A 20,864-nucleotide genomic window follows, 5' to 3' on the forward strand; every position below is an offset into this window, starting at 1 on the left:
ACGAAGCATATTTGTATACCTAACCCTTAACTGTACCCCACAATATCATAATAAAAAAATGATTAAAAAAGGAAAAAAAAAAAGTGAGGAAATTTAAAAAGTATCTACTACACAGAATTTTTCATTTGAATAAAACTGCTTTATTCACAATCACAGGAAACTCTGGATCAGGATATTAAGCAGCTTTATCTTACATTAAAATATTTGCTTTTGAAAAATATATATCTTAATGTATATAGTATATATATACATTTACGCCTGTACTAGATTTATCTAAGTTACAAGTAGTTTTCTGTTGCTTATTATCAAAGTGCTGCCCATTAGATCCTTTCCTTCAGAATCTGAAAAGATCAATGAAAATGCAGTTTTGATAAAGACCCTTTGAACCCGATTCATTTATTATGACAAAATTTTAAACACAATAGCTATATTCTTTCTCTAGCAGGCTCTAATGTTTAGAATCTATATAAGCATATCTTCCCACTTCTTTTGGTACTCTATGGTTTCCCAATAATTTTCACAATTAAATATAAACCCAAATCACCAGCTGGGTTAAATTTCATGATGAAATATAAACCACCACCATTTTATCAATGATAAGAAGGTAGACAAACCCTGAACAATATCATGATACTATAAGAAAGGGATTGGCAGGAGTGGGACACTGTTGGGGAGGGGGGAAGGGGGACATACTTCATAAATAAGGGTATTTGATCTCAAACCAGGTGAAGTAGGGACCAAAGTGAGGCCCAAACTTTACCTGTACAATGACTGTATACCTAACCCTGAATTGTACCCTACATCTTTAACATAAACATTTTTTTTTTTTTTTTTTGAGTTGGAGTCTCACTCTGTCGCCCAGACTGAAGTGCAGTGGCCGCTCCCGGCCACCGCAGCCTCAACCTGCTGGGCTCCGGCGATCCTTCCGCCTCAGCCTTCCAAGTAGCCGTCCAAGTAGTCGGAATTACAGGAATGCGCTACTATGCCACATAAAAATTTTTTAACAAAGTAGGGAATTTCTCGGGTCTTCTGAATTGGTTAAATACTGAATCTTCAGAGGAGTACTAAAATATCTCTAAACTGAAGTTTTTTTATTTCCCACTAAGAAAAAAAGTGAGAATAATTTTCTTAGATTATGAAAGAAAATGAGGCAGCACGTTATTTTTAAGTTACTTGTTTTGTTAGGGAAAAAAAATCGTTCCAGATAGTTACTATAATTTCTGCACAGCATGAAAATTCAATTGGATTTAAATATCCTGTCAGAGAAACTAGTTTCAAAATCATTTTTAAAGGTAAAAAAGGCCTGAAATAGAAACAGTAGGGGTATACAGAATATGCTAAATTTGAGTTTAAAACTGCAGCAATACAGGGCTAGAGAGACTTGTTTGAAGTAGTTTACATAAGAGATTAGGGATGCTAACAACCATGCCCTGCAGGTGTGATGTGGCTGCGGAGAATACTACTACAACAGTAGTTTGGACTGATAGAAAAATTCAAACTAAAACATTTATATCCTACTGCTTTGAGTCAGTCAAATCACATCTGTAGTACTGATCTGCACTCAACATCTGAAACAGCTCCTGGGTACAAATAGGACAAGGAAGGAACCATCCTGTCTAGTTCTTGGGAGAACCTTGGCAGATTCAGCCCAAAAGACAGGCATATAATTAAATATATTGCATTTTGAACATGTTTAAAGCTGAAAATTTTAGATTAATTGCTAAAGCTTTAGAAATGGCTATGCTACTGTCAGAATAAAACAAGAGAAATACTTTTATTTTTTCTTTTCCTTCACTGTATTACATTTTAACTTGAGGCAATTTAGCCATTTAAAAATAAGATTACAAATGTAATGGTTTAAAGTACATATCAAAAATTTAATTTTTCCCTACAAAGACATTTTTAACAAGGGTTCTGGAAAGTCTATATTAAAAGGTGCATTTTCTTCTGTTACAACTCACATAAATCTGTAATAGTTAACATTAAATTTACTTCAAAGTAAACTTTGCTATGACAGTTAAGAGAAAGATGTAAGCATAATAGGTTATTCATCAGGACAGTCTAATATTTTCCTCTGTGCTAAAAAGTTCCTTCCCAAGGCAAGGAAACAACATTAAATGTCTATAAACTAAGCAGACACAATGTAAAAACTACACAAGCAAAAACTGCTTGTGCAATTCTTACCTTGGCTGAAGAACAAAAACCAAGACAACCAATTCTACCCCCTAAAAGTGTACTTAAACTCTAAAGAGACTATCTATACAGGTTTTAGAAGTTATACTTTGGAGTAGATCCAACAAGGACTATAAAACAAAAACAAAAACAACAACCACAAAAAAACAAAAACCAAACTATTTTATCATTTATTAAATATTTCATTTTAAAAATTTATCAGTCTAATGGAAAGGATAGCTTATTACCTAGCCATACTATTTACATGTAACAGGAATTTGTGAATGAGGGTTTAAGAAAGAAATTTTTAAAGTGATGCAATAAAGCATTTGATTTTTAAAACTCCAAATTATGATAAAGTAGACTCAACTGGGTAAGTCTTGCAGAGTGAAGTAGCTCCCCATATCCAATGCTGGAGAACAAGAAGCAGCAGCTCCAACTATACTTTTAGGAGATGAATTTGCTGATATAGGTCTTTTTATGCAACAGAGAAAAGAGCTTCTTTGTGGGAACTGCATCACGTTTCCCTACACCATCCCATAGCACCCTAGAAGGGCACAGAAAAGCTTACTATTAAAGGCCAGTAACCACATCTGTTTTCTTCCCCATACCTTGATTTTTAGTTGCTAACCAATGATCAGCAAATATGTTTTGATCATTAACTTAGAAAAATATCCGAAGTAAATAAAATTACCAATTAAGGTAATTAATTTTTAATGAGACCCTATCGCTAATCTTATTCTATTAGAAATATTCTGAACAGATGTAACTCACTTTTAAGGTTGCATAACATTGCAAAGTATGACTATTACCAAGCTTCATTTCAGTTACCACTTGATTTTGGGAACTCAAATTGTTTCCATGTTTTTGCCCCTAGAATATGGCAATATTAACAATTTTATATATATTTTTAAAAGGATGCACTCAGATATAGGATATCATTTCATTAAAAAGAAAATGGGCTAAGACAGAAAGTTTTACACTGATGCAATTAAGCAGCTGACATTTTTTGACACCAAATTTATGTATTGGAGTAGCTAAAGCCACCTTTTCAGTTTCTGTGATTATGTAAGAAACTATCTGTTACCCGATTTATAAAACCCTCACAGGTCATAAGATCATACTATTTACTCCCCTCTAATTTATAATATGACAGAAGAAAATAACCTGCTTGGTGAGTGGGGGGGCGGTGGGAAAATCAATGAAAAACAGTTATATTCCACGTATATGCCATTATAGAAGTTCTAACACTAGTTGCCATTATCACCTTCTAGGCATAACACAGAAATAAATTCACATAGTTTATACAACTAACATAAAATAATAAGTAGATTCAACCAAAATTACCTTTGGTTTAGAATGGAGGGCTGGTCTATGTTCCATCCACCACCGTTTCCAGTGAGCATGGTAACTTGTTTGGTTAATTTATTTGAAATGTCTTCACATTTGTTCATAAGCCTTATAACTACATCCCTTTCTTGGATCAGTGTTTTACAGTTCCATATCAAATCCTCTGATAAGCCATTAGTTTTGGACATCTTTGTGAACTACAGCACGAAAAGAAAAATAATTTAATAGTTTAGACCTAGTAAATAGAAAGGCAATTCCAATTTCTTTCATTATGAGGAAAAGGCTGCTAATTTAAACTTGTATTACTAATGAACTTAAAGAAATACTAAGAGAAACTTTCTCACGTGCACATTTGAATTCCTACATGTTTCGTTTTGATATCCTGTTACTTCAAACTTATTACATTAAAATATATCTTTCCCCTCAAAATGACCAAAATTTCTTACTTTGACTCTGGTAGCTGTTCTCTTACAGGAGAAACATTAACAAGTGATTGTTATCGCCTATCAAGTTTTTTTCTTAAAAATCTTAAATTTACCATTCTCTGTTACCAAGGGTAACAGCACCAAATGTAATAACTGCAGGCCTGATATTTTGTATCTATTTTGCCACTTCCTATGACTAATACGTATTATCTTCCTAAACATATTTTTCTACATCTATCAAAGTATAGCCCCATAAATTTTCAAAATTCCAATTATTTATCACTTGGTATATTATTCCTAAACTAAGGATATTACTTAGAAAGATATTACATGAATCAAAAGTAAACTATGACCAATTTACCTGCCAATGAGTAGGTAAGGAAAAAAAAATCAATTTCAACATAACACTTATGGTTTTATGTGAAAACTCACAGAATTTCTTTCAAAATTTATTTATTTTTCAAAAGGAGACATTGAATAATACTTCACATGTCAAAGCTATGCCAGAATTAGAATTTTTCATATACATAGCTGAAAAAAATACATTCTAAAGAACATTACAAGCCAGGCTCGGTGGCTCAGCCTGTAATCCCACGCCTTTGGGAAGCTGAGGTGAGTGGATTGCCTGAGCCTGTGGGTTTGAGACCCGCCTGGGCAACTTGGTGAGGCCTCATCTCTACAATAAATCAAAAAATAAGCTGGGCGTGGTAGCGCACGCCTGTAGTTCCAGCTACTTGGAAGGCTGAAGTGGAAGGATCAACGGAGCCCAGCAGATCGAGGCTGCAATGGCTGGGAGTGGCCACTGCACTCCAGTCTGGGCGATGGAGTGAGACTCCAACTCAAAAAAAAGAACATTACAAAAAAATATTTTTAGTGAAAAAGATGAGGAAGCCCCAAAACTGTTTGAAAGTTTGTTGAACAAAAATGAAAATCCCATAATCCAGAACTGAATAAAGAAAATTAAAATAACACCATCTGTTAGGGATAACATCACACATGGATTTGATTCATGTCATCTTATTTAGTATATTATTCCAAGTTACAACAAGAATCACATTAACAATTCTAAGTAATCCCTGGATCACAGTATTTCTAAGTTCAGAGAAAAGTTCCTCTTTTTTTTTTTGATTTGGAGTCTCAAAAGTTCAAGGAATATAAATTCAACACTTCTAGGATATGCTAAGACAATTTTATAAAAATACAGTTTATAACAATAACTGTCCATATTTATCCTAGAATACTTGGAAAGATACAAAATATGCAAATTATCTCCAAACCACATTATTTATGTACTGAAGGATTCAAAAAACCTGGGCAACTTGGCGAGACCTCATCTCTACAATAAATCAAAAAAATTAGCCAGGCGTGGTAGCGCGCGCCTGTAGTTCCAGCTACTTGGAAGGCTGAGGTAGAAGGATCGTCAGAGCCCAGCAGGTCGAGGCTGCAATGGCTGGGAGCGGCCACTGCATTCCAGTCTGGGCAACAGAGTGAGACACCAACTCAAAAAGAAAAAAAAAAAACCCCAAACAAAAAACAACTTAGTGCTGCATAAAACGGCATTGTGAAATAATAAGTTATTTGGACACTACTTTACATTTTCCACAGGACAATATTCATAATTATAATTCATAATCACAATTAACTCCTCCCTCCCTCCCTCATACTTTTCAGAGAAAAGACCATAAACAGCAGGATGGACATGAATCACTGTTTCAGGGAGGTTCTATCAAAACTTTTCGTGAAAGTATTTTTACTTTTAAGAGGAAACAAACAATTATAGTTCAAAAAACAAATCCCATGCCTAATATGGTTTTTCTGAGAGAAAATCAACAAGATTAACCAAGAAATACGAAAGGAACATACTATGTGCCATTTACCCTGCTAGAATCTATTAGATGCCTTTTATTTCATAACTAATCAAGTTCTTATAACAATTATAAGATTAGTCCACAAATTCTAAATAAACTAAATTTTAATTTCCAAGATCACAAAGCTGAATAAAAGGAAACGTCCGTGCTCTTATCACTGTTATAAAGTAAAATAATTTTAACACCTTAAGTTATCAAAATAAATAAATACATAAATTTTTTCCTGCAACCAATTGCCATTTATTATGTTCTTTTCTTGAACAAATACTACTCTAATGGGTGAAAGTACCTTGTATACAGACACAGTCCCTGTACTCATGTTGTTTATGGTCATCGGGAAAGATAAGTAACAAATAATTTTAAGTGTAACTGGTATTAACAAGGGAAAAAAACAGAATTTCATAAGCATGAATCAAAGAAGATTAAGAAAATCTAGAATCCAGGAATTCCATTCAAAGTAATAAGGCCAGAAGTAATAAAGAACTGTTTTTAATGAAAAAAGATCAATTCAATAAGACAGAATCTAGAGTATTAAGAGACAAGCTTGAAAAAGAAGGCAGTAATAGAATCCTTTTAATGAGGTCTAAATTGAACTTATGGGCATTAAAAAGCTACTGAAGGGGTTTATGTCAAAAAGTGACAAGATATGATTTTCTGTTTAAAACGAGCACTGTGAGAGCACTGTGAAGATTTGAAAGAGAGCAAAAAACTACTAAGAAGGCTTTGAGGTGAGAGACAGGAGTAGCCTTGGTTAGACATGGAGAAGCTGATAAATTCATGTTATTTAGGAAACAGAATCCATTAAGTGTGGGTAGATGAGTAAAAAGAAACAGTGAAGCATGACTTTTAGACTTCTCGCTTGCGCAATTAAGTGATTAGTAGTACCATCTATTGACTTACTGAAATTTACCAAGACGGAGAGAGAAGTATGCTTCTGAATATATTAAATTTGGGCCAGCTGCCAAATTTTGAAGAGGAGGGCAGGTGATTAAATAAACAGATCTAGAAAAGAGACATAGGCTGCAGAAAAAGAGGTAACACAGGTGGGCCACTAAAGTGAGAGATGATGAAATTACTTAAAGAAAAGCACATGGAATTCAAAGATTAAAAGGGAGCGATGGAGTGAGGCTCCAACTCAAAAAAAAAAAAAAATTAGCCAAGCGCGGTGGCACATGCCTATAATCCCAGCACTTTGGGAGGCTGAGGTGAGAGGATTGCCTGAGTCCATGGGTTCGAGACCAGCCTGGGCAACTTGGCGAGACCTCATCTCTACAATAAAAATTTGAAAATTAGCTGTGGTAGTGCGCGACTGTAATTCCAGCTGCTTGGAAGGTTGAAGCAGAAGGATCACCTGAACCCAGCAGGTCGAGGCTACAGTAGTTGTGAGCGTGCCACTGCACTCCAGCCTAGACAACAGTAAAACTCCAACTCAAAAAAAAAGATAGAGCATCAAGCCAGGCTCATGTCTATAATCCCAGCACTCTGAGAGGTGGAGACAAGAAGATTGCCTGAGCTCAGAGGTTCAAGATCAGCCTGAGCAACAGGCTCAGGCAACAGAGAGACAACCTTGTCTCTACAATAAATCATAAAATTAGCCAGGCATGGTGGTGCACACCTGTGGTTCCAGCTACTTGAAAGGCTGAGATGATCCTTTCAGAGCCCAGCAGGGTGAGGCTGTGGTGGCTATGAGCATGCCATTGCAATCCAGCCTGGACGACAGAGTGAGACTCTGACTCAAAAACAAAACAAAGTAAAAGATAGAACATTAACATTTAAACAAGTTTTCAAATAGGCTGAAAGAGCAAGAACAAATGTAGGACGTAGTATTAAGGAAGCCAAGGAAGAGGTAATTTCAAAATGGAGTACAGTTTTGCTGTCAAAAGATCACCATACCTAATCTCTCACCAATTAAAATGAATTTATGTAAAATATACAAGGTAAATATTAATTTGTATAGCATTTCTCATTGACAGCTCCACGAAATTAAATATGTAAATATCCACAGTGGTTATATGGTTTTTGTTCACAATACTTATGTGCATGGAGAGGTAAGCACATGGAGAGGTAAATACTCATCTAATAACATCTGCTATTCCATTCATGTCTAAAGATAACACTGTATCGTTGAAAGTTAGTGCCTAAGTATAGTATAGAGTTTAGTGATGAGTAGTCATTTAGTATATATTGCCTTTATGCTGATAAACGAATAAGGAATTAGAATATGCACTATGAAGATTCCTCACATAAGTCATACTGCATTATCAAAACCAGTATTAGACTATAGTATGTGACTATATTCAAGGTGAAACGGAAGTAAAGTGAAATCTTTAAAAAGTAATTTCAGGTTTAATTTTTTTTTTTTTTTTTTACTTAAAAAGAATATGGTACCATTCTTCAAATATTTTCAAAAGCTGGGTTACGTAGACCAGGCATGGTGGCTCATGCCTGTAATCCCAGCACTTTGGGAGGCCTAGAAGGGAGGACTGCTTGAACCCAGGAATTTGAAACCAGCCTGGGCTACACAGTGTGACCTCATATCTACAAAAAAAAATTTAAAAATTAGTTGGTGGTGGTGATGCATGCCTTTTAGCCCCAGCAGTTACTTGGGACTGTGCCACTGTACTCTAGCCTGGGTGACAGAGTAAGATCAAGATTAAAAAAAAAAAAAAAAGCTGTGTTCTATAACAGGTCATTTAGGAAAAACTAGCATATCATGATCTGATGTGTCACTATCAAATTACTATTTTCTGCCTCTGAAAAATTTTCTAAAATACAAGATTTTTAGCATATCTAAAGTATCCTAAAAGATTAAAAAAACTATAGAAGACAGAAAACACAAATTTGCTTAAGCTACCCCAATTTGATTTTTTTCTTTAAATTAATAAAAAAAGAAAAACTTTTCTTCCCCCTTCCTTTTACTTTTCTTTTTTTTTTTGAGTTGGACTCTTACTCTGTCGCCCAGGTGGGAGTACAGTACCTTGCTCACAGCTACTGCATCCTCAACCTGCTGGGCTCAGGCGATCCTTCCACCTCAGCCTTTCAAGAAGCTGGAACTACAGCTACAGAAAAACCATTTACAGTTATGCACACCACTAGAAAAGAACAGATCTGAGATTCAGAACCAGGCCATCTAGCTTCACTACCTCATTCACCCACCTTCTAGCATCCACTTATACAACCATTTGTAATGGTTTACAAGGGAAGAAAGACATGCATGGAGTTCAGAAACAAGAGATCTAAAACCACAGAGACAAAACGATTCTCCAGGATGTTAGGAAAATGAGCGCCTAAGGTCACAGCTGATCAGCTGGCCTATACTACAATCATTCCAAATTGGAGCTGGAGGTAAGATTCCTGAAGAGATCTCGAGATGAAAATGATAGAATACCTGAGTATTAAACCTGAGGGGGGATTTAGGCAACTGGAGAAGAGTTTGAAGCTGAAGTAATAAGTACATAGAAAAAAAGCAAACAGAGCAACCAAGACAAATAATAACTACAGAAAAAAAAGTTGGGCAAGAATAAGAAGTCATCACATAGTATACTACGCGGCTCAGCTATGAAAGGCATTTATATGGCATTAGCAACGCAGATGTTAAAAATGACCTTACAATTACCATATTATTAATATATTTTGGATGAACTGGGGCACAGGAAATGGGCGTATGAGGTAAGAAACATTGAGAGCTAAATCCTATTTGTCCATAATGTTAAATTAGTAGATAAAGCCTACAAATAACAACAAAAAAGCATTATGTTACCTAGAAATATGTAAGTGATAAGAACAACCAGACAAAAGCTGGGAAATCAATTATTCGCAGTGTGGGAAATAGAGGAATGGGGTAGACGGGGGTTTTTTTGGGTGAAAATAAGCCTATAGAATTATTTAACCTGTTTATTAAAGTATATGCATAAATGATAAAAATATTAACAAACAGTAATAGAAACCCAATACTTCTACAATAGCTTCATTAATTTAAAAGGTGGGGGACAGAGGGTAATCACTTAAGGAAAGGTGTAACAGCACTCTACTTCCACGCTACTGTTTTCCAAACACAAAAGGTATTTAGCAATCCTATAAGTTACTTACTTGTACCACAAAAAGATTTAAGAAATAAAAAGGACCCTATTTTATTATAAAAGTAAATTCAGAATCTATTGGTAACTCTAAAGTTATTGATAAGCATGGAACATATAATCCTGTTTACATGATACAAAGCATATAAATATATACATAGATGATGCTCAAAATATCTTAAGTGAAAGAAGGTATCTTTGGTAGAATTTTGGGTAGTCTTACTAAAAAACAGCCAGCACCTGAAGTACCCCTGTCTTGCCACAGTGTGTCACTCTTACTGTACAAGTATTTTTGAATTTCTATAGATAGGAAACTGTTCAAAAGCAGACTGAACTCTCAAATTACTCAATCACTACATAACAAGCAACACCCAGCAGCCTGCAAGGTACACAGAATGCATTTATAATTTTAGAAATAAACGTTTATCAAACATAATACAAATTAAAACAAAGTCAGAGAACAGTAATCACATAAATTTACTGAAGCTATCCTAACCAGAAGGAAATAATTAAAATTACAATGCTTTAGGTGACAAATCTAGACAGATATTTTACAGAAACCACCAGGCAAAACAAAGCAAAAAAGGAAAGATCTGTAGTCTAGCAGATGACAATGGCACAGTGAGGAACAGGAAGTGCTCGGCATGGACTAAACCTGTGCTGCTTAGAGTTCATGGCCAAAGTGGACTGCATCTCTACTGATCTAAATGTTAACAAAGTAGACGAATATATTAAAGTTTTTAGGTTGACGTGTTAATGAATTGAGTTACTGATGAATGTTGCATTGGTCAGTATAAATACATTACTATTCGGATTACCATATAAAGAATATAATAAAATAATAATATTTATCATAGACACAAGTCTTCCCAACACGACTTTGCACAAAGCAAGACAAAAATCCAGTAATTGGCTGGTGAACTGATGTCATCAAACGTGAAATCTGCAATAAAAAAATCCAATTTTACCACATTAAAAGTACAGGTTTCAAACTAATGATGTTTTCGGCTTGCTACCCTTCCAAATTCTACTTGATTTAATGATGTGCTTTTCTCACAATGAGTACACGTATATTATTGCTATTATGAAGAAATAAAGAACAATATTTAAATTTTGACTAAAAGAAGAGTATGAAGCTGCAAACATAAACATCCTCTTAGGTTTGTACTTATGTTTTAAAAAATTCTCCTCATGTAAAATGAGGGTGAGAAAGCATTTTAGTTTAAAAAGTAAAATTATCTGACCAAAAAATCACAATAGTACAGAAAAGTTGTAATTTCTGGATTTAAAATGATTGTAATTAGATTAGCAAGTACACTATATTTTACATATTGTATGTTAGACTTATATGTCTAACACTTTGAAAAAACCCCAATGACCTACAACTTTTCAAATTTTGTTTTTAAAAGACGCTGCTAACAGGATTTTCACATTTAAAATATTTTTATAATAAAATAAGACAGTGAAATACCAATGATTACATTTAAATCATTAAAAATTACCACTACTAAGAAACATCATTCTTTAACAAAAATCACAAACTGTATATATGAATTTTTATTCGTGGACTCAATATTCATTTTTGATGAAATATTTATGAATTTTACAGTTCTGTGAAATATCCCAATCCTTAAGACTAAATAAGCCCAAACAATAATTTTAAGAAAGAGATGACTAGATATTTGCAGGCTATTTTTCATATATAATACCTAGTAATCGCCATTAAAGTATGATGTGACATAATTAACCTTAACTAATTCTCTCAGAAATTTCTAAATACAGCAGTCATTCAAACAAAAATGTTTTATTTGTTTCTGTTTCCTTTTAAAGTCGTTTAGAGGTATATTATCAAACTTCACTGATTAACAGGAAAGGAGCAAATTTTATAACTTTTTATCAAAAGGTGCATAATACTGAATTTTCCTTCGGTGATTTTAAAATAAGTTGCTCTACAGCAAATCACATTCAAAATTCTAAAGTTTTTGAAAGTAGAAGCTAAAAGGTCTAAGCAAATTCAAATTTAAAGTGTATATACATTTAATTGCTAATTTAAATAATTAATTTACAAGAACTCATTTACCTACTTTGCTCAAGACAGTAAAGCACTGTATTCCCTGAACTCAAGGTAATAAGTTTTACTTTTAAGATACTTTTTTAAGTATTCCATAAAATATTCCACATTTGGACAGATGGTTGGAACAAACAATATGGTCTTTTATGTTCAACTTTTACAAAGGGGCAAGATGTTAGGAGGCTTAAGCAAGTAATGCAAAATCTCCAAACTCATGTCAAGACTAATTTAAATGATGCTGATTAATTAGTAGGAAAAATATGCTTTCTACAAGTTAAGTTGCTGAATATTTTTTAAAACATCTGGCACATATACTGCTGGTAAAATTGTATAATTTACTTTTACTATAAGATATTTGGGCAAGTAGTTACAGTGACTAAACAAACTAGTGCAGATAATTGCATTCCTTATTAAATAAATTAGAATCTCAACAAGCCTGAGCAACCCAACTCTGCAATAACATAGGAGACCATTAAAGATTAAAAGAAAGGAGAAAAGAAGAAAAGAAGAACAAGAAAGCCCTTCAGCAAATACTTTAACAAATAAATTACTCAGGCAAAGCCAAACAAGTTTTGGGAAGGCCTGCTTTGACAGATGTTCTCTGAAAAACCAAAGGCTTCAAGGCAAAAACAAATGGTTTTATTAGTTTATAAAGCTACAATATACCAGTAATGTTGTTTCTATGTTTTGCAGATATTTTAATTTTTTAAAAAATGCTTTTAACAACCATTTTTCAGGGACTCTCCCCTACTGCCACTTCAAGACACTTATCAAGCGCACTTACGCTCATTTACAATTGTCACAAGTATAAAATTACTCACAAAAGCAACTGCGCTCCCTAACTTAGAGAATACAACTGCCTAAAAAGTTTTATTAAACATCAAGGGTCACTTCGCCTTGTAAAGTTACAGAAAAAAATCATCCATACTGCTTTTACAGCAGGGCCCATATACAATTCAGGCTGTAAAAGCCCACATTCTCATAAGAGTCAAAGCAAAATTCAATAGAGTTCTTATTTTAAGACTTGATGACTGTTGACATTCATAAATCTCAAAATGCAGGTATTTTGGATAAAACTTGTTTACAGAAAATAAAATTCCAGAAAATGATCGTGCAAAGTGTACTTACCAGTGCTTATGCCTTCCCTCCACCTAACGCTTGAATTATAGGCTTCCAGAAACTTTTCTATCTTTCCAATTAAGAACGCTGCAGCCTGCTACACTCCATAAAATGGCCTCGTTGTTTAACCAAGAAAAACATGTTAGAGATTGAGCTGTCACTTTTAGAAGAAAAAATAAAATAAACAAATGCTTCTTTTGTGGTGAAGCTTAAAACACTTAGGCTGGCATTTTGAATCATGGAGCTCCCCTGGATGTTACTATTGCTCTCCAAGTAGTTGTAGTAAAATTTCTGCCACACTCTTGCTTTCTGCATGGTGTCTCAGCAGTAACAGATCACAACAGGCTAGCAAACGACTCCTTCCTAAATGTAAGCTCTAATTTCTTCTTCTGCAGTGAAATGAACCAAGTTTCTATGCAAAAGAATGAGTGACAGTATTCCCAGCCAATCAGCTTGGGCTTTTTCAGGAAAATCACCCCTTAATTCATTCAAAATTAGGTCATATGACACTATTTGAAATACTATTGGCTTACAATGAAAGTAATGTTTGACTCTACACAGGATAAGGCCACCCATCTATGCTTTCCTGGGCTGAAGACAAATTGACTATAACCGGTGCTGTGAATTAAACACACACACACAGAGGAAAAAAAAAAAAGAATGTAGCCTTACCAGAGCTTCCCAACTATTAAAGGGCCGGAGTTCTGTTATCTTCTGAGCCTTTTTCTGAGAACACTGAGGAATCAAAGTAAGTTCACCAATCGAAGCATCTTGAAGAAAGTGAAGAATTTTACCTTTATAACCATCCTCCATCACTTCTTCACCACTACTATAGTCCTCGTCTAGTGAACTACCAACATCAGAACCTGAATCATATTCAGAGTCTTCAATGACTCTTTTTGGATTAAATGCATTTTTTTTACGTTTCTTGTTGAAACCATTTTGTGGTTTCATGGAAAATTTCTGTTTTAGTTTTGTTTTAGCTGCATTTTTAGGATAATTTTGACTTCTTGAAGAAACTTCTTTTCCATTTGTAACCTCACTTTGTGACGCATATTGCATATCTGTGTAAAAAAATAGACAAAAATAGTAACTAAATTAGAAATATATAAATTCAGTATAAAGGTAAGACTTCAAAAAAGGCAAGAAAACTACTTAAACATTTAACTATTCTTTTTAAATACATAACAATTCAACCACAATTCATTGCTAAATCTTACTAACTTTAAAGAGAATATGAAGTTATGCAATAAGTTAAAATCATTAGTTTCAAAAGCAGGGAATAACTTGATTTTTTCAGATGAGTGACATGTAAATTTCCATTTTCCAACAATGGTGCTGAGAACATAAATGGCAGCTGCATATCCTCCTTAAGATGTCCCAGATGCTGTTCAAGCAGCTCCACCCACTAGGCCAACACTAAAGTATAGCAAAACAATGCTTATCCTAGCATGAAGCTTGCGACTAAGAAGTTTTCGAGTTTCAACTATCCATATTACACATTTTCCATCACTATCTGCACTAAGTTTCATTATTACTTTAAAAATTACTCAAATATATTCTCAGAAGTCCCTGTACTTCATCACGAACTTATCTATCATAATTTATGAAATTCTAAAATGTCTGTGAATTAGGTAGATATTTTACATACCAGTGAGAAAATATGTACCAATTAATCTATAATATAATACTTTATTTAGAATTTTTTAAATTACTCAAAGAGCTTTTAGACTTACATAGATTAGCATACATTCATTCTTGTGCACTTATAAAAAATATAAGGTAAATAAATTAGGTATGGTAGTCCTCAAATTTTTTCACATTCATAATCTGGTTCCTCTGACTCCCTTTTCAGACTCACAATTGGTGGCTCTCTTTTTTCCACATTTATCATTTTCTCTGCCATCAATAGTATTTATAGTAGAGCATTTCTTAAAAATAGTTCACTTAAAAAAACAACAAACAAAGCCAAAACATCCAAAGCCACTGTGTTAGACTTTTAAAACTTGCTTTGCAATTATGAAAAGTTAGTCTACTTGACACTTGCTTAGGTACGTCACTAAACATGTGTGATTCAATTCTTCCTCATTATTTCTCTTCAACCATTTGGTTCCTAGAGTTAGAAAGTGTTCCACAATGGGCTCAGAGAGTTTCTTCTATGCCTAAGATACCTTAAGTTTTTGATGCTAATGCTTTAGACATTCATGCAAGTACAGGCTAAGACATCTAGATTATAGTGATTATAAGATACCACCAATCACAAAAGCCATCTGGCTTGAGAACTGTTAAAATGTTAAAAAGCTTCTTTTATATTCAATATAACACTTGGCAGTTTAAAAGCAGCCTTAACTATCAAGAAAGGCTGGCCAAATAGAAAAAGATACTGTTTTGTTTCACGTTATCATAGAAAATAGGTCAAAACATTTAGAAATTGGTCATTTGTTACATCATTATTTTTAACATCTTTTGCAATCTCATCTTCTGATTAATGGTTAACAGGTTTACTATTTTCTTATATATTAAAATACAAAATATAATGGGAAGTATGTATTTTCTATGACACAGAATAGATAATTACCTTGGTCTTCGGCAAATACTTTTAGAGATTCTAAAGCTTCTGTATACATCCATTCATGTTCTTTGAGTACTTCTCTTAATTCCTAGAATAAGTCATCGATCTTTTTGTTAAAAATCTCAAATTAGCAATTTGTGTAAAATGTCTATTCATTTTTAAAAATAATTTAATCACCTGAAAACATAGAACATTCATATCTGATTATGTTGCACTTATTTTTATGCTGCTTTACAAATGCTTTTTGCATTAATTTCACTTCCACAAATATACAATGATCTTCAAAGGGAAAGAAGCCTGGCATTTTTGCATTTCTAATTCTCTATTAAGTGCTCTGAGCACTAGAGGATCAAGAAATGCTTACTCAATTAAAAATGAAATTTTAACAAGCAGCTAGGCTTTTACAAACTGCCAACTCCAAAACAAGTAGTTACAACATATATAACTAGCATAGCAACCAGATTTTGCATTCAGTTCACCAGAATTTAGAAGACCTACTATCTAAGCATATACTCAAATAAATCAATACAAGTGTATTCTAGATGTTAAACAAGTAAGCATGGGATTAAACATAGGCCCTTTTAGCAATGGCATGATTGGCCTGGGTATTTAAAATGACTCTGGAAGTATTCTTACTATCTGGGAAGCAGAACAAAGCTTATGAAATACTAAGACAATGAAATGCAATATTAAATTTCAGAATTCTTACAAGAAATTTTAAGGAAGAGGACATGAAAAAAACTAAGCAGTTACTTGATAAGGGCAGGATTACAGATGGCTTTCTAGATGATTTTCATTCTATAAACGAGTTTACAATTTCTATTAGTTTTTAATGATTATAGTTATAATGCTCATACTATAATTAGTAAATAAGGTAAATAAACAATGTAAAGAATTAAGCAGTATAAATTATTTTTAGCCGGGCTCGGTGGCTCAGCCTGTAATCCCGCACCTTTGGGAGGCTGAGGTGAGTGGATTGCCTGAGCCCACGGGTTCGAGACCCACCTGGGCAGCGAAACCTCATCTCTACAATAAATCAAAAAATTAGCCAGCCGTGGTAGCACAGTCAGGTGACTGTAGTTCCAGCTACTTGGAAGGCTGAGGTGGAAGGCCGGAGCAGGTCGAGGCTGCGGTGGCTGGGAGTGGCCACTGCACTCCAGTCTGGTCGACAGAGTGAGACTCCAACTCAAAATATATATATATATTTTATAACACTAACAAAAGCAGAAAATTTAACTAGAAAAATACAAAACACCTCCCACCTCTCCCTGTTTTTTTTTTTTAATTGGAGTCTCACTGTTACCAAGGATGGAGTGCAGTGGCACACTCATAGCCTCCACAGCCTCAACCAGCTGGGTTCAGGTGAACCTTTCACCTCAGCCTTCCAAGTAGCTGGAACTACAGGCATGTGCCATCATGACCGGCTAGTTTTCTGATTTATGGCAGAGACAAGGTCTCGCCAAGTTGTCCAGGCTGGTCTTGAACCTATGGGCTTAGGCAATCTTCTCATCTCTGCTTCCAAAAGTGTTGAGATTACAGGTGAGCCACCATGCCTGGCTAAAACACTCTTTTACATGGTTGAACTCAAACGCATACGTTATTTTATAATACAAACGTTTTAGTGTACACTGACTAAGTTTTCATATATAACTACTCACCTGTTTATCAAAATTGGGAAATTCCTTTTGCAATTTCAATACAATACTCTCCTGCTTTTCCCAATTACTGCTAGATTCTGCAGACTCATTTGATTCCTCTGCCTAAGGAGGGGTGGGGGAGAAGAACAAATTTAAAAGATCATCAATAACAATGGTTTTAAGGTAACTGCATTCGTATTTTGACTCGATTTGAAAATCATCACAAGTGATCAGAAGAGCCAAAATGTTTTTCTGTCCATATGAACATTGGCAAATTTATGTCTTTAAGGATAAAACAAGCACAAACAACAAAAAAAAAACCTTGCTGATTTAAGATCACTGAAAGACCCTGATTGCACATCTAATAACTTAAACTTATTCAGTGCTCAAAATGAGATAAATCTGCTAAAAAACTAGAATGTTTTTCAAATTAACTCAATATAATTCATGTATATTGAAGTCTTCTCCAAGATAATGGCAAAATTTAAATAGAATACAAATATCTCATCTATGCTCACAATTATATGCCCACCTATAAATTTTAAATTTTGAGAAGAGTTTACTTTTACTTCACTCTTGACCTATTGAATGGCTTAAATATTCCTAATTGCTCAGTCACAACATAAAAATGACACAATGATAAAAGGAACTCAAGTGGAACTAAATAATATATAAACTAAACAGATTAACAAGGGAACTTTGGCTATATATCAGTCTCACTTTCCTTTTTCTGCCACTTTGAAAAACAGGTTAAACTTCTCACTTAAGCAAAAAGACTCCATGCCATCATGCAAAGGAAAAATCTTGTACAATAGTCAACCAAAAAGCATTTATTAGCTAGGCATAGTAGTTCATGCCTACTATTCCACCATTTTGGGAGTCCAAGGTGAGAGGATCACTTGATCCTAGGGAATTCGAGACTAGCTAATACTTATGGTAGAAATAACCAAATTGAGGACTCTCTGCACACAGGAATAAAGTGAAGTTCGATAGAACAGGAACCAATACAATGCTATGGATAGGGCCACACATGGTGGCTCACACTTGTAATCCCAGCATATTGGGAGGCAGAGGCTAGAGGACTGCCTCAGTCCAGAAATTCAAGACTAGCCTGGGCAACTTGGCGAGACCTTGTCTCTGTAATACATTTTTAAAAATTAGCTGGGTGTGGTGGCACATGCCTGTGGTTATAGCTGTACGGAAAGCTGAGGCAGAAGGATTGCCTGAGTCTAGCAGGTTGAGGCTGTGGTGGTCTTGAGTGTGCCACTGCACTCCAGCCTGGGTGACAGAGTGAGATTCTGACTCAAAAACAAACAAAAAAAAAACCCCCCAAAAAATAGAAAGAAGAAACCAGCAAGTGTTTTATAACAGTAAGTGGTCCACCCGGGTTGGAGCACAGAGAACACGGATAGCTACAAGGCCAAAGAATTAAACCAGAGCAATATTGCATAAGACCTAATGTTAGTCTTTTTTTCAGAGGCAACAGGATTTCAAGCAGGGGAATAATAAAGCACATTAGTGAAACACATTTAAATAAAGCACTTCCAAACCCTCAGAAATTCCTACTGCCATCTTTACAGTTAAAGACACTGAAACTCCAAGAAGAGTATTGCAAAGGTCACAGATGGGCAATAACTCGCTGAGGTGGGAAAAGAAACAGGTCTCTAACTGTAGATCAGTGTTTTCCACTACATAAATGTTTCCTAAACTTCAGCTTTTCAAATTTTAATATTTTAAATGTGCACCAATGGACAAATAGACAAATTGTATATACATAAAATGGAGTATTACTCAGCTATAAAAACAGAAAAGTGCTGATACATGCTGCAACACTGTAGCATATTTGAAACATTATGCTAAATAAAAGGACTGACATAAAAGGTCACATTAATTCCATTTATAGGAACCATCCAGGATAGCTAAATCCAGAGACAGATGGTATACTGGTGATTGCCAAGGGCTAGGGGAATGAAGGAACGGGAAAAAACTGCTTAATGGGTATAGCATGCCATTATAGAGTAATGAAATGTTTTGGAACTAGATAGAAATGATGGTGTACAACACTATGAATCTATTAAATTCCATTAACTTGTTCACTCCAATATGGTTAATTTTATGCTATCTGAACTTCACCTTATTAAAAAAAAAAAAAAAGATAAAGCATTTGGAAAACAGTAAATTGCACTTAGAAACCAAATATATTGACAGCAGAACATTCAGTAGATGATGTGTCTATCATTTGCTGTTTGTATATGGGTTCCTCGCTTCTGCTAGCTCTGCTAACCCCTGGTGACTGAATATACCCAAGTGGTCCAGTAGGTTATACCGAGTCCTTATAGAAGTCAGGTGATCCATATAGTTGGGCCCAAATCTGTCTCAGTAGGCCTAGGGGTTATGATTCAATCTTGTTCTTTTTTTTGAGTCAGATTCTCATTGTCGCCTAGACTGGAGTATATCTGGACAGGTTCAGTGATGTGTCTTCACTGTATTCAGATATGGTTACTCTCCCGCTCTCTTTCATAATACAGTACTCAAGGTCTTTGATGGTTTTGCACAGTCCACAGACATCACTTGATCCACGATATTGAAGACATCATATTGATCCAACTTGATAAATGATAGTATTTTTGATGGCACTAATAAGAAATATGCATGCCAAAGAGTGAATAACTACCCTAAAATTCTGGGGCCATCACTTTCCTAAATTGCATGCGAGTCTGAAGCATGTTGCAAACTCCACTCTAAAACAGGCCTCAATTAGGGAAATCACAGCAGAGGGTTTTTTTTTTTTTTTTTGGAGTTGGAGTTGGAGTCTCACTTTGTCACCCAGACTGGAATGCAGTGGCCACTCCCGGCCACCGCAGCCTCGACCTGCTGGGCTCTGGCGATCCTTCCGCCTCAGCCTTCCAAGTAGCCGGAATTACAGGCATGTGCTACCACGCCCGGCTGATTTTTTGATTTATTGGAGAGAGGGTTTTGAAGTAAAGTCTTCATATACTCTTCTGCTGACTAGAGTCAGCTCTGCTGTAATATGACATGTATTTCTAAACATTACTGTACTGTGCAGAATTACAAAAATAAAAATTAGTGTTCATAAAGACTGTGTTAGAGACATAACATGCAAAAACTTCATCAATGACACATAAAAATAAATCTAATAAAATGATAGCATAATTTTACACACAAAGTAGTTAAGAAAATACATTACTACAATAAATATGAACTGAAGTTTGCCTGTGGACATTGAAACAGAGTTACAGCTTGTGAGTTACTGTGAAATGTTAAAGAGAGAGAGCTGTCTGAAAATGGACAGAAAATTGTAACACCAGATATGGAATGGTGTGGCTCACAGTCCTTGTGTTATCTCTGCTGTACTGATTTAAAATATAAATAAGAAACAAATTTCTGTTGTGTTGTTAGTCACCCTCTTTAAACTAAAGCTGCCTGTATGGCTTCAAATTCCTCAGAATGTCATATAAGACTATTCTACTGCAGTAAAGCTATTATCTTCAAGCCAGTCTAATTATTTTCACAGCATTTAAAACATCTAATAACTTGATGTATTAAGCTCTCA

General features: G+C 34.7%; 1 protein-coding gene across 3 annotated transcripts in view; it reads right to left on the reverse strand.

The window, feature by feature from the left end:
- Nucleotides 1–20,864, reverse strand: part of SMARCAD1 (SWI/SNF-related, matrix-associated actin-dependent regulator of chromatin, subfamily a, containing DEAD/H box 1) — a 99,250-nt gene that overhangs the window by 22,030 nt on the left and 56,356 nt on the right. For 2 of the 3 annotated variants that reach the window (XM_008054829.1, XM_008054828.2), the window contains exons 7-10: nt 17,312–17,413; nt 15,660–15,741; nt 13,754–14,145; nt 3,520–3,719 (exon numbers count right to left, since the gene is read on the reverse strand). In XM_008054829.1, coding sequence (XP_008053020.1) covers nt 3,520–3,719; nt 13,754–14,145; nt 15,660–15,741; nt 17,312–17,413 — 776 coding nt within the window. Of the gene's footprint in view, nt 1–3,519; nt 3,720–13,090; nt 13,468–13,753; nt 14,146–15,659; nt 15,742–17,311; nt 17,414–20,864 lie in introns of those variants that run through there. The other variant, XM_021710788.1, reaches the window with a different exon arrangement.

This window comes from Carlito syrichta, unplaced genomic scaffold (assembly GCF_000164805.1).
Source record: "Carlito syrichta isolate Samal-C Ts95f unplaced genomic scaffold, Tarsius_syrichta-2.0.1 Scaffold301538, whole genome shotgun sequence".
Taxonomy (NCBI): domain Eukaryota; kingdom Metazoa; phylum Chordata; class Mammalia; order Primates; family Tarsiidae; genus Carlito; species Carlito syrichta.